At 41.1% G+C, this 12,486-nt stretch overlaps 2 protein-coding genes across 3 annotated transcripts; one reads left to right on the top strand and one right to left on the bottom strand.

Annotated features, from left to right (window-relative positions):
- The first annotated feature begins 3,546 nt into the window (after positions 1-3,546).
- LOC105694179 lies at positions 3,547-7,348 on the top strand. The gene is made up of 4 exons (XM_012414607.2): positions 3,547-3,747; positions 4,678-5,281; positions 5,809-6,054; positions 7,179-7,348. Exons 2-4 carry the CDS (start codon positions 4,692-4,694, stop codon positions 7,321-7,323), a joined length of 981 nt encoding a protein of 326 aa, XP_012270030.1. The 5' UTR covers positions 3,547-3,747; positions 4,678-4,691; the 3' UTR covers positions 7,324-7,348.
- Positions 7,300-10,431, bottom strand: LOC105694173 (ADP-ribosylation factor-like protein 6-interacting protein 4). Of its 2 annotated transcripts, XR_001103510.2 has the most exons (3): positions 8,941-10,431; positions 7,596-8,847; positions 7,300-7,507 (listed from the first exon to the last, which is right to left on the bottom strand). XR_001103510.2 is itself a non-coding variant. In XM_012414587.1 (2 exons), the coding sequence occupies exons 1-2, from the start codon at positions 9,996-9,998 to the stop codon at positions 8,721-8,723; spliced, it is 1,185 nt and encodes a 394-aa protein (XP_012270010.1). In that variant the 5' UTR covers positions 9,999-10,431; the 3' UTR covers positions 7,518-8,720. The 2 variants fall into 2 exon arrangements, 1 of the variants encoding a protein (XP_012270010.1); XM_012414587.1 differs by lacking the exon at positions 7,300-7,507 and having other exon boundaries at positions 7,518-8,847.
- Positions 10,432-12,486: the final 2,055 nt, after the last annotated feature.

The following is a 12,486-nucleotide window of genomic DNA, read 5'->3' as shown; positions in this document are numbered from 1 at the left end:
TAATCGAGAAACTCGCATTTGATTGGGATTAAGGCGAAAAAATGTCTTATGCACTTTTACGCTAAAACGGTGGTAATATTCGGTCTAGGCGCGAAAATTTAGTTGACATGGAAACCACAGATGGCGCGGGGGTCCCTCTGCAGTCAATTGGGACCTCGGAAATCATGAATCCAGGGAATTTCTGGAGTTCTACTTTGATTTCTTTGTAATTATTATATGGAAACAATACGTGAAGTACGCCATTTAGTACAATACCCAGTATAATTCAACACGGTTCTCGATACAAAATACGAACGTCAGCAACGTAGGTATTTGGAAGGATGTTCTTTACCGACGTCGTTTCACTTCACCTTAAGGTGAAGTGAAACACGTCGAGAAACTTGGTCGATGTCGATAAAGAAGATTTTTCTAAATGCCTATGTTGCCGACGTTCGTTTTTATATTGACAGCTGGGTCGCATTATGTTGGATATTGTACCAAATGGCATATTCCACCTGTCGTTTTCGTACAATAATTATAAAGAAATCGAAGTAAAACTCCAGAAATCCTCTGGATTCATGTGTTCTGGGGCCCTAATTGACTGCGGAGGGACCCCTTGCGCCATCTGTGATTTCCAGGTCAATTAAATTCTCACTCCAAGACCTCGTATTACCATCGTTTTGGCAAAGAAGCGCATACAACACTTTTTTTGCCCTTATCCCGTTCAAATGCGAGTTTATCGATTACCAGAGTCTTCTAAATTGTCGTAAAATTGTCCTGACCCTTTCGATTCTCATATCAGAGCCTTCGATAATTGTATATCGATCGAAATATGAGAGCTCGACGCCATTTTGGTTCTGGTGTGGACTGAGTTAAAAAATTTGTTTGAAAAATCCAAATTTTGAATGTGTCAGGACAATTCTTAGATGATCAGGAGTGATGTGTCAAGGTTTGGGACAGTTTGGTCTAATACCCTTAAAAAAAAGTGTTGTATTCGAATCGACTGATTTGAAGGATATTTCACTTCACCTTAACGTGGGCCAAACTCGACATACTTCCATGATTGAAGGTGAAGATTGCTCAATTTTATAAAATTTCTAGCCTCGTAAGGTTTTAATTTTATTACAACTATTGTTTTACTCTTACCTGGTCGTTTAATTATATTTGACTGATTGGTAAAGGATCTCCGTGATTGCATTTAATCGGCTCCGAAATTACGGGGGAACTGCTTTACTCGGTTGAACGTGTATCGTTTGAGTCACTTACGAATCTCTTTAAGCGATCCAAACAAGTCGACAAGCGAGGGCGAGCGGAAGACAGGTAGAATAACTTTAGAGAGACGCTAGAACATATTTTTGGAGCGCGCACAACCACAGTGCAGCAGTGCACCTCGATAGGAAGTATCCTCGCCTCCCCATCCGGAACGTTTTAGCATAACTTAGTTACAACTACGGTAAACTGCGTCTTGTACAATTCCGCATCGAAAATGTTTCACCGGAGACGACTTAAAATATAAGTTTTGAATATTTTTTACAATACACCGACACTGTGTCCGTTTCTTTTTCCTATTTCGATTAAGCGACCTATCACTCTTCCCTTTCAATTCTTTACTATGGAATTTCCTTCACAGATGCTAACATCTAATATTCAGAGTGCCCCGTATACATTGATCAATCTGTCTCAGGGAGATATAAAAAATGGCATTTTGAAATAATAGTCCCACCTCCACTCTTGGCTCAGACCATTATTTACCGAGTTATTAAACATTGAAGATGATCCGGTCGCGCGCTGTCTTATGGGTCAATTTGAATTTTTTAATAATTCGGTAAGTAATCATCCAAAAGTGAAAGAGGAACTTTTAATTGAAAATTTCAACTTCTTTCTACCGCTGATGGTAAATTACTAGAGACGGATACCTTATATAGGTAAAAGTTTATGTAAAGAACATTTTGGTCGACAATTACTTGCCGGCGAGGAGTGGACAGCAACCTCGATTGTCGTAAATGAAATGCAAAGTAAGAATTGGGCATCGAATGTCATCTCAATCAAACGACCTCCCATGAATTGAGTGACAATCAGTGACTGCTTGGAAATTGAGTAACCGCTGCAAAATTGAAGGTAAGATCAATCGTGTTACACTGCACACAGAATTGGTACCGAAATGGCGGCCAATGTGGATTCTCTGTTTTTTTTTTCTTGCGTCTTGCGGAGAAGGCACAATTTATTATTATCTCCATTTCATGTATTTAAGGTAAGGTAAGGACTGGAACCAACATGGCGTGGCCCATGTACGTTTTCGACGTTTTATGCTTCTTGGATGCTTAGAATTGAAAATCAAGAGTTTAAGGACCTAGCTCGAATAATTTGGAACTCCGTAGAAATGGAATATTACAAAGTCATATGGGAAAATATGGAAAATACTTTCACCAACGATCGCGAGAGAATGCTGACTTGTCTCGTGGCTAATACACATTTTTAGAGCAAAAGTTTAGTTGCAGCTAAACATCACAGATGGCGACGTTGGTCCTAAACAGTCGTTGGAATAATGAATTCCCGGAATTTCGACAGCTTTACGTCGATCTCTTCGTCGTTACCTTACCGAAATGACATATGGAACGCTTCAGTTCGTATAATTATCAACGTGGACTACAAAAGACTTCAACATAAATATATATGTCGGTAACGGGACGCCCCAGCTTATGTTATCACTTGAGTATTCAAAATGACGTTACCGCCAAAAAGGGTACAGATGAATTATAATTTATCAACCTCGATTAGATTTCTCGGCGCCTTTCGTATCATCTTAAGGTGAAGTGAAACACGTCGATTAACTTGATCAACGTCGATAATGAAGATTTTTCTAAATGCCTACGTTGCCGACGTTCGTTTTTATATCGACAGCTATACCGAATTATATTGGGTATTGTACCAAATGGCATACTCCACTTGTCGTTTTCGTACAATAAATATCAAGAAATCGAAGTAAAACTAGAAATCCTCTTGATTCATGCTTTCTGGGGCCCTAATTGACTGCAGAGGGACCCTCTGCGCCATCTGTGATTTCCAGGTCAATTACATTTTCACTCCGAGACCTCGTATTACCATCGTTTTAGCATAGAAGCGTATACAACACTTTTTTTTGCCCTTATCCCGTTCAAATGTGAGTTTATCGACTATCAAAGTGTTCTAAATTGTCGTAAAATTGTCCTGGCCCTTTCGATTCTCATATCAGAGCCTTCGATAATTATATACTGATCGAAATATGAGAGATCGACGCCATTTTGGTTCTGGTCTGAGCTGCGTTAAAAAATTCTTTTCAAAAATCCAAATTTTGAATGCGTCAGGACAATTCTTAGATGATCAGGAGTGATGTGTCAAAGTTTCGGACAGTTTGGTCTAATACCCTTCAAAAAAAGTGTTGTATTCGAATCGACTGATTTGAAAGGTCTTTCACTTCACCTTAACTTCGGGGAATTATTGAAATCACTTTGCCGCGTACCGATGTATCAAATGGCAGAAAAATGGCGGTCGCCGACCGCGATTTTCCGAGGTCGTCATCCTCGTTGACATCGGGAACGACACCCAGGGTGGGAATCACACTTTGCGGATCAACAAGATGTCAAGGTCGACTTCCGGAACTCCCTCCATGTCGCAGGACGCGTTTCGTTCCGCGAGGGCCCAATCGAGGCCTCTTCTTCGACTATAAGAGTTTGCGGGTCCTCCAGGTGGAGTGACTTGCGACAATCCGCCTTGCGTTGCCATACTTAGGTAATGAATTTAACATGTACCATTTTTGTACAAGTTTTATACGTATCGCGCCAAGTTTTTTTTTGTAAATTCGTAAATGTGAATATTCGTGGAATTAAAAATTGCGATATTAAGGTGACATGAAACGGTCATTCTATATATATATAAAACGTCAAAATGTTTATAAAACTTTTCTTAAAACTGGGTGCACCGAATCGTTGGAAACTTTAACACGTGATTATGGACGCTCTAAACAAGAACGTGATGCTCGTGAAATTTTATTTTTCAACGTGTGAATATTCGTAGAATAAAAAATTACGATATTAAGGTGATATGAAAGGGTCATTCTATATATGCAAAGCGTCAAAATGTTTATAAAACTTTTCTTAAAACTGGGTGCACCGAATCGTTGGAGACTTTAACACGTGATTATGGACGCTCTAAGGAAGAACGCGATGCTCGTGAAATTTAATTTTTCAAAAAGACTTGTTCCTTTCATTTATCCTAGACTGGAACCAAGATCACGTGTTCTTTTTCTATTATACGAAAAATGAAATTCCACGAGCATCGCGTTTGGAGAAAAGTTTCATCAATATTTTGACGTATCATGTACGTATTGGGTCGGTGCATAGGTTCGTGCGTCTTTCTGAACTAGGAAAACTAGTTACAAAAAAAAAAAACGCACGAACTTATGCACCAACCCAATAGAATGACCCTTCCATACCACCTTAATTGGATCGCACGCTGAAAGTTTTACACCGTTTGCCCCCGCACTGGTAAAATCCTACTTTTCTGCCAGAAACAATGTAACTTATTTACTCTCCCTTATTGACATTATTACCAAGGCCGGTTTTGCCGGTGCGGGTGCAAGCGACCGTGGGAGTTCTCTAACTCCTGGTATTTCTTACTTTTTCTCTCCCTTTCATCAGTGATACCAAGATTTAATTTCAGAAACGACAACCAGGATGTTTCCGTCATTCGGAGGGAAATGTCTCCTGCTGTTGCTGATTCAGCATTGTCTCTGCGATCGGGAGGGCCCAGCGGATGGCAGACCTTTGGAATCCGGTGTCTCGATATCGGACGTAACCGAAAGAAAAACCGGAGCCGAATACGTGGCCTTAAAAGGAGGCGAAGCCGGAAAGCAAGGTAACTCGGGATTCGAAAAGGCCGAATCCGAATCTCACGGCGAGAAAAAGGACGCGGCTCGATACGACGATAAGGAGAAATCTGAAAAGAGCATCCGGACCGACAAGCAAACGGCAGCGCACGGACAGTCGGCCGACCAAGGGAGCAACTCGTACGAAAGTCACGGACAGGGCCAGTACAAAAAGGGTTACCATAAAAGCGGGTTCAGCAACAACTATCACAAGGACGAGTCTGAAAACAAAGTCAGCTTTTACGACGACAGCGAAGACGAGAAGGGCCATCGTGGGCACGATAACAGAGCCGGCTATTACGGCCATAGGGCCCAGGACGATTTCAGGGACGATAGGCATGATAGCGCCTTTATCGCGAGAGATAAGGCCCGACATGCGCTCCGCGACAACGGCGCTGGGTAATACATTATTCGCCGTTGATAAATAAATATCGATGGAAAGAATTCCCTTCTTCTCGGTAGAGGTGCCACGCGTTAAGAGGATGTAAAAGTGGCATCCGAAAGCTCACTCGTTCATAAAACTTTTCCCCGAACTGGGTGTCACAAATCGTTTCACACCTTAAAACGTGAATCTGGAGACCCTAAGGTAGGTCCTGAAACTCACGGAATTTCATTTTTTATAAACTGTTTTTAAAATACCTATAAACAAATTTGAAAAGAATTGAAATCTCGTGAGTTTCAGGACCTTCCTTGTAGTCTCCCTATTCACGTTGTAAAGTTTCGAACTATTCGGTAAACCGAGTTGGGAGAAAAGTTTTATAAACGAAACCTCTTCGACGTCACTTTCACATCACCTTAAAGAACGCAGCTACGAGATCGAAAGCTAACTTGGAATGGAATTAACGTCTTGAATTTTGTGCCTATGAAAGTAAATTTCGTTCCCTTTTTATTATTTTTTGGTTCAATAATGTGTTCTGCCTCTTCAGGTACTCTGACCATCGGGGCCGTCAAGGGGTATACGACGACAATAGATATTATGACCACCGGAGAAGTAACCTGCGCGATGGAGTTGGCAGGTTTTACGACAGGAACGGCAACGAGATTTATTATTATCGGCAGGAAAATCCTTACCGTCACTACGCTTATGCACCTGCCTCGCATGGGGTTGGGTCCTATTATCCCCGGATACCACCTCGCAGGTATCACTATGACCACCAGGCACCACGTGGCAGGTGACTATACCTTTTGTAATATTAATTATTTAGTATTCCTAATATTAGTTAGGGTCCTATTATCCCCGGATACCACCTCGCAGGTATCACTATGACCACCAGGCACCACGTGGCAGGTGACTATACCTTTTGTAATATTAATTATTAAGTATTCCTAATATTAGTTAGGGTCCTATTATCCCCGGATACCGCCTCGCAGGTATCGCTATGACGGCACCACGTGGCAGGTGACTATACCTTTTGTAATATTAATTATTAAGTATTCCTAATATTAGTTAGGGTCCTATTATCCCCGGATACCGCCTCGCAGGTATCGCTATGACCACGAGGCACCACGTGGCAGGTGACTATACCTTTTGTAATATTAATTATTAAGTACTCGTAATATTAGTTAGGGTCCTATTATCCCCGGATACCACCTCGCAGGTATCGCTATGACCACGAGGCACCACGTGGCAGGTGACTATACCTTTTGTAATATTAATTATTAAGTATTCGTAATATTAGTTAGGGTCCTATTATCCCCGGATACTGCCTCGCAGGTATCGCTATGACCACGAGGTAACTATACCTTTTGTAATATTAATTATTAAGTATTCGTAATATTAGTAAGGGTCCTATTATCCCCGGATACCGCCTCGCAGGTATCGCTATGACCACGAGGCACCACGTGGCAGATGACTATACCTTTTGTAATATTAATTATTAAGTATTCCTAATATTAGTTAGGGTCCTATTATCCCCGGATACCGCCTCGCAGGTATCGCTATGACCACGAGGCACCACGTGGCAGGTGACTATACCTTTCGTAATATTAGTTATTATAAGGACTTAAGATTACAGAATTTAGTATAGGATTTGTGGTCGGCAACGAGGAAGGTTGAGCGGAAGTCCATTTGTTACAGCGAAGACTCGCCTCGTTGAGTTGCGATTCGCTTTCGCTTAGACGAGAAATCCCCAAAAGAATATTTTTCATCCTCGAGGGTAGAGACGAAGTGCAGTACAAATTTCTAAATGACTTAGAAGAACTTATTTCTCGCAGATCTGATCTGAACATTGTTCGTGATTTTTTATCGAACGCGGGTAAAAATTGACGCTTAACGTGTAATTTCTTCTTGTGTCAGATATTACCCTAATCGGAGGTATTATCCCGGAGGAGAGATTCTATACCCGGAAAGGCACCATGGAAAAGGATACGGAGATTACTACGAAAGGAGCTACGGAACCGGATACAAGAAGACTTACTTGCAACCAGATACCATATATTGACGTCATTATTGAAATTACGTTTATATAAAACATAAAAAACGACTGACTTGACAAAATCCTAAATCGAGCGTAAATATTTTATTTTCGTGTATATGATGGTATTCAATGTTCTTCGAGATTTTTCACATGCTCGCGTATTCAAGGAAATCCACTACAGCCATGAACATTGCATAGGATAAGGCATCTAAAATATATAATTGAATACATTATTTATTCATCTTAGACACTTATGTACATTGGTATTAGATTTTAATTTGGGATAATGTTCTCACTAGTGTCATTGGCCTGTATGTTCATTATGTTGTCATAAATTATCAAGTGTACCATCGTTAGGTATACGTTGAAAGCATTCAGACATGTTCTACTGATCCAATCAAATTCTGGATCTCCGATGTCACTTTCCATTGTTGCTTGAATTTCTTTCCCTTTTTGTCTATGTCGATGCCTTCATTGTTAAAGAAAAATCTGCTGAGATTTCTCGTAAGTCGAATGTATAATTTTGGAGTTCCTGACCAACAAAAAATCTCCACGTGCCGGCGAATTACATGTCAATTCATAAGGATGCCTCGTTGTCGCCTGCTACGAATAACTATTGACGTTTCTTTTTTTTATTTTTGTCTAGTTGCATATACAGGGTGTAACAGAATTCGTACCCATGGTTTATACGTCATTACCCTAGTTGAAAATGGAGTTTAAATGCCCTGTAATTTCTTTTCTACAGTGTACAGTTTACTTGTAATAATTAAATAAAAAATAGCCAACCAAACGTGTCGATTAGTTATTCGTATGACCCAATTATTTATCGGTTGGATTTTAAATGCAATGTAATTTATGCCAATTAATTAGGTACGTGTTACCAATCTGGACAATATCAAGACTCTGTAATGCGACACATACAATTTGCATGACATACACCCGATATACAGGACAATACAATCTTAATTTTAATTCTCATACAATGGTTCAAAGTGATATTAAAATAATTTATACAAAATTATTTGTGTAACTATAAAAACTAGCATGACACAAAGATAGTTTGACCTTATTTTTAAATTAGACACGCGTTAATCATTGTTTATTCTTACCTCCTAGAGAAAATAAGGACAGAGTTTTCAAAACTGGATAAAAATACCAATAATTCAGAGAATTCAGTAAGAAATACATAGCAACATTGATATATCGGTCACTAAATACTATAAGATAAAATGCACATTTTTGGGAAATACTTGATTGCATGGTTCGAGATGCAACAAACATATTGTAAATACATTTTTCTGACATAAAAATAAAGTTCTATTCAGTAATATACTGAATTAAATTCCAACTAAGGACAAAATGAAATATAATAAATTACTGTGCATTGCCAACCACTGTCAATAAGGTATTCATTATTTGTATTATTTTCTAAAATTTAACTGAGTTTGAAAAAATTGTCCGTCACTGCATGTTGCTAAACGATTAATTTCTTTATGACGACGTAGAGACACAATTTCTTCTAAGACCTCACCTTCACCTTTTATTAATCTGAAATAAAATTGTTCCCATTACTTTCACCTAAGGAATACTTTTGTTTAGGAAAGATAATACCAGTATGGACTAAAGAACTAAGATCTATACCTATGTCTACCAGATGCTTCATCGTAGACCCTTCGGATAGTACTTTGTTTTCTTTCCCATTCCTCTTTCGTCATTGGAGCCATAGTTTTTGATTTATCAACTTCTTTAGGAATATCGTTAAGTAACCTGTCGTCTAAAATATCAATAGGCTTCTGGTTTCGGTCTTTACTGGAATGTTTCTTTGATTTTTTTTTTGCTTTCTTTTTCTTCTTTTTTTGTTTACTTTCGGTCTTCCTGACTTTCTTTGCAGATTTTCTTCGTCTCTTACGTTTTATCTCTTCTTCTGAACTACTACTACTACTGGTGGTAGTGCTGTTATTACTAGTGCTACTGCTCGAGTCGCTATCGCTACTTGAGCTCGACGAACTACTGTGAGACCTCTTCTTTTTTGTTTTCTCTGCAATTAGCTGGCCAATGCGTTGCAAATATTCTCTCGTTTCATGACTTAAACTCTGCATTTCTTCACAGCCATCTTTAGATTTTAAACCAGATAAATTTTCATTCATATATCTCATCAATTTAATGATATTTCTTTTGTCAGTTTCATTATCTTTAATATTACTGTTACGAGAACTGCTTGAATGGTAACGGCTACTACCATGACTTATCGTGTTACTAAGAGAATTACTGCTTCCTTTATTAAACTTACTATCCTTTTTGTGACTCCGGTGTCTCTTTCTTTTATGTATCTTTTTGTGCTTCTCATCATTTTCCGATGAAGAGCTACAGCTTCTACCATGCCTTGAAACTATAGCTCTCTCGAAGGAACAAATTTCAGTTCCATTATGACAATATTTGGAAAGACGAGTTTTTCTTGCCTTTAAATTCTTTTCCATGTTCGATTCACTGTCAGAACTACTTGACGAATTAGAACTATTCGAAGAGTGGCGATGATTCGATCTCTTCTTTCGATCTTTCCTTCGAGAACTTTTATGTCGTGAATCAACTTCAGACTCGCTCGAACTATTTGACGAAGGTTTCTTGCGTCTTTTCTTTTTGGTGCTGCTCCTCTTTAAATATTCCGTCGAAAGTGAATCATATCTCATTTTGCCACTCATTTTAATACTAGATATAGTTTCACTGACCCTTATGCAGTATTTTTAAGGCCACAAACTATGTCGTACTGGATTATAATACTCTATAAATTATAGAGATGCAATTCATCTTTTACATAATTGTTTATTAGGTATCTATATCCGTCTCAAATCATATAATGAAACTTAAGATCTCGTTTTACAATCGGAGTTGTACACTATCTCTTATCATTTGTTATAAGTAATTTCACCCGCAAACAAATTTGGGCGTTAAATCTCTGTACGACTACTTTTCGAACTTGTACGACAGTCGCAATACAACACAATAGAAGGAAAAGCTGCAACGCTGGTTCATCTGATTTCAATTTACGTTTACATACGTCATGGATGTCAAATTTATAAATCTGACTTTAAGAACGATTTGCGCCGTGGACGTAGGAATATATGACAGCATGGACGTAAGTAATGTAACGGAGTCCAAGTCAGAGGGGTAGTGTTGGAATAAGTAAGGGGGAACACGTATGAACAATGGTAAGGTAGCGTAGTGTTGTTCCAAAATCTTAGCTTCCTGATTGGCTGTCTTGTCTGCTGGCTGGTGTCTTGTTGGCTGCTGATTGGACGATTAGTTGTCATTTTAAGAATAACGAGCAAAGAACGGTGCGAATTGCGAACAGATAGTGTGTGGGGATTGTCAAATATATTTTAACACTTTACTTATAGTTATTGCTTTATTATCACAGAAAAAGGAGCGGACTTCCACGTGCGCTCTAGAATTGTTCACCAAGTCTCCTCCCCGATTTTCAACCGTTTTTAAAACATTTTACGACGTAGTCGTCTTTTCGTTCCAGGTAAGTACAGTAATGTAACATGGGGTAACGCAGTTTGCCCCGTCCTGAACGCATCGCGCTCGTCGCGCGCTACGCCCCTGGTGGTCGATGGCTGAACTTCATCCCGGTCCCGACACAAGTGCACGAGCCGCTCGCATTCTCCACCGAGGACAGCACAGAATATGATCGCGTGACCGTGCCCGTGAGCAATGTCCACTGAAATACATAGCAACATAGAAACAGAGATGAGTTGGGAGATTGCTTACGGGCAGGATCGTGCGATCGCATCCTGTGCTGCCCTCTAGTTTCGTACGTTAGCTTTCACCGTTTTTTGGCCCCAAGGGCGGCGCAACGAATATCTGATAGGAGCTCGCGCACTCACGATGGCGGTACCATCTACCAGTCGTCATTGGCGGCTCATGTACTCGTGATGGTAATACCATGCGGCAGTTGACGGTGGTGGCTTACCTACGCTTACCGATACTGCTCGCTTTTGATGGTAAGGGAAGAACACTCGTGATGCTCCATTTGACTTTATCTACTTATCTACTACTATTAAGTACATTGTTGCCTCGAAGTCGACGTGATGCGAAGCTTTGGGGCACGCGTCGGTGTCGCGTACGGAACTCTCATGCAGCGAATCTGTGTCAGTGCGATCGCTCCTAGAAATCTTCGCGCGTCCCAATCAGTCAAGCGCCAAGCAACGGATCGATACGTTGAGTATGTGTGCATTCGGCGCTACACTCGACAAGTATACATGAGATTCGAAAACTGCGAAAAATCCTCCCGAGGCTTACCTAACTGCGGATATAAGCTGAGTCATTTCGCGCATGATCTTTACATTTCCCTACTAGCGTTATCGAGCGTTTTTGAACGTCTTCGAACGTCTTCGAGCGTTATCGACCGTTATCGAGCGCTTTTCGAGCGTTTTCGAGCGTTTCTCGATCATTCTCAGAGCGGTTTCAAGCGTTATCGAGTGTTTTTCGACCGTTTTTGAACGTTTTCGAGCGTTTCTCGATCATTTTCACAGCGGTTTCAAGCGTTTAAGAGCGTTTTAAGACCGTTTTTGAGCGTTACTGAGCGTTCTTCGAGCGTTTTCGAGAGTTATCGAACGTTTTTCAACCGATTTTAGAGTGTTTTCGCTCGTTATCGAGCGTTTCTCGAGCGTTTTTCAAGTGTTTGTGTGCCGAAGAGTGCTGGAGAGTGCCGGAGAGTGCCGGAGAGTTGCCGCAGAGTGCCGGAGAATGCCGGAGAATTGCCGCAGAGTGCCGGAGAGTGCCGGAGAGTGCCGCAGAGGCCCGCAGAGTGCCGGAGAGTGCTGGAGAGTTGCCGCAGAGTGCCGGAGAGTGCCGGAGAGTGCCGCAGAAAGCCGCAGAGTGTCGCAGAGTGCCGGAGAGTTGCCGCAGAGTGCCGGTGAATGCCGAAGAGTGCTGGAGAGTGCCGGAGAGTGCCGGAAAGTTGCCGCAGAGTGCCGGAGAGGGCCGCAGAGTGCCGGAGAGTGTCGGAGAGTTGCCGCAGAGTGCAGGAGAGTGCCGGAGAGTGCCGCAAAGTGCCGGAGAGTGCTGGAGATTTGCCGCAGAGTGCCGGAGAGTTGCCGGAGAGTGTCGGAGAGTTGCCGCAGAGTGCCGGAGAGTGCCGGAGAGTGTCGGAGAGTTGCCGCAGAGTGCCGGAGAGTGCCGTAGAGT

Source organism: Orussus abietinus, unplaced genomic scaffold, assembly GCF_000612105.2.
Source record: "Orussus abietinus isolate OABI.00-Male unplaced genomic scaffold, Oabi_2.0 scaffold168, whole genome shotgun sequence".
NCBI lineage: Eukaryota > Metazoa > Arthropoda > Insecta > Hymenoptera > Orussidae > Orussus > Orussus abietinus.
Note: the sequence above shows the minus strand (reverse complement) of the source record. Positions and strands in the feature narration are given on the sequence as shown.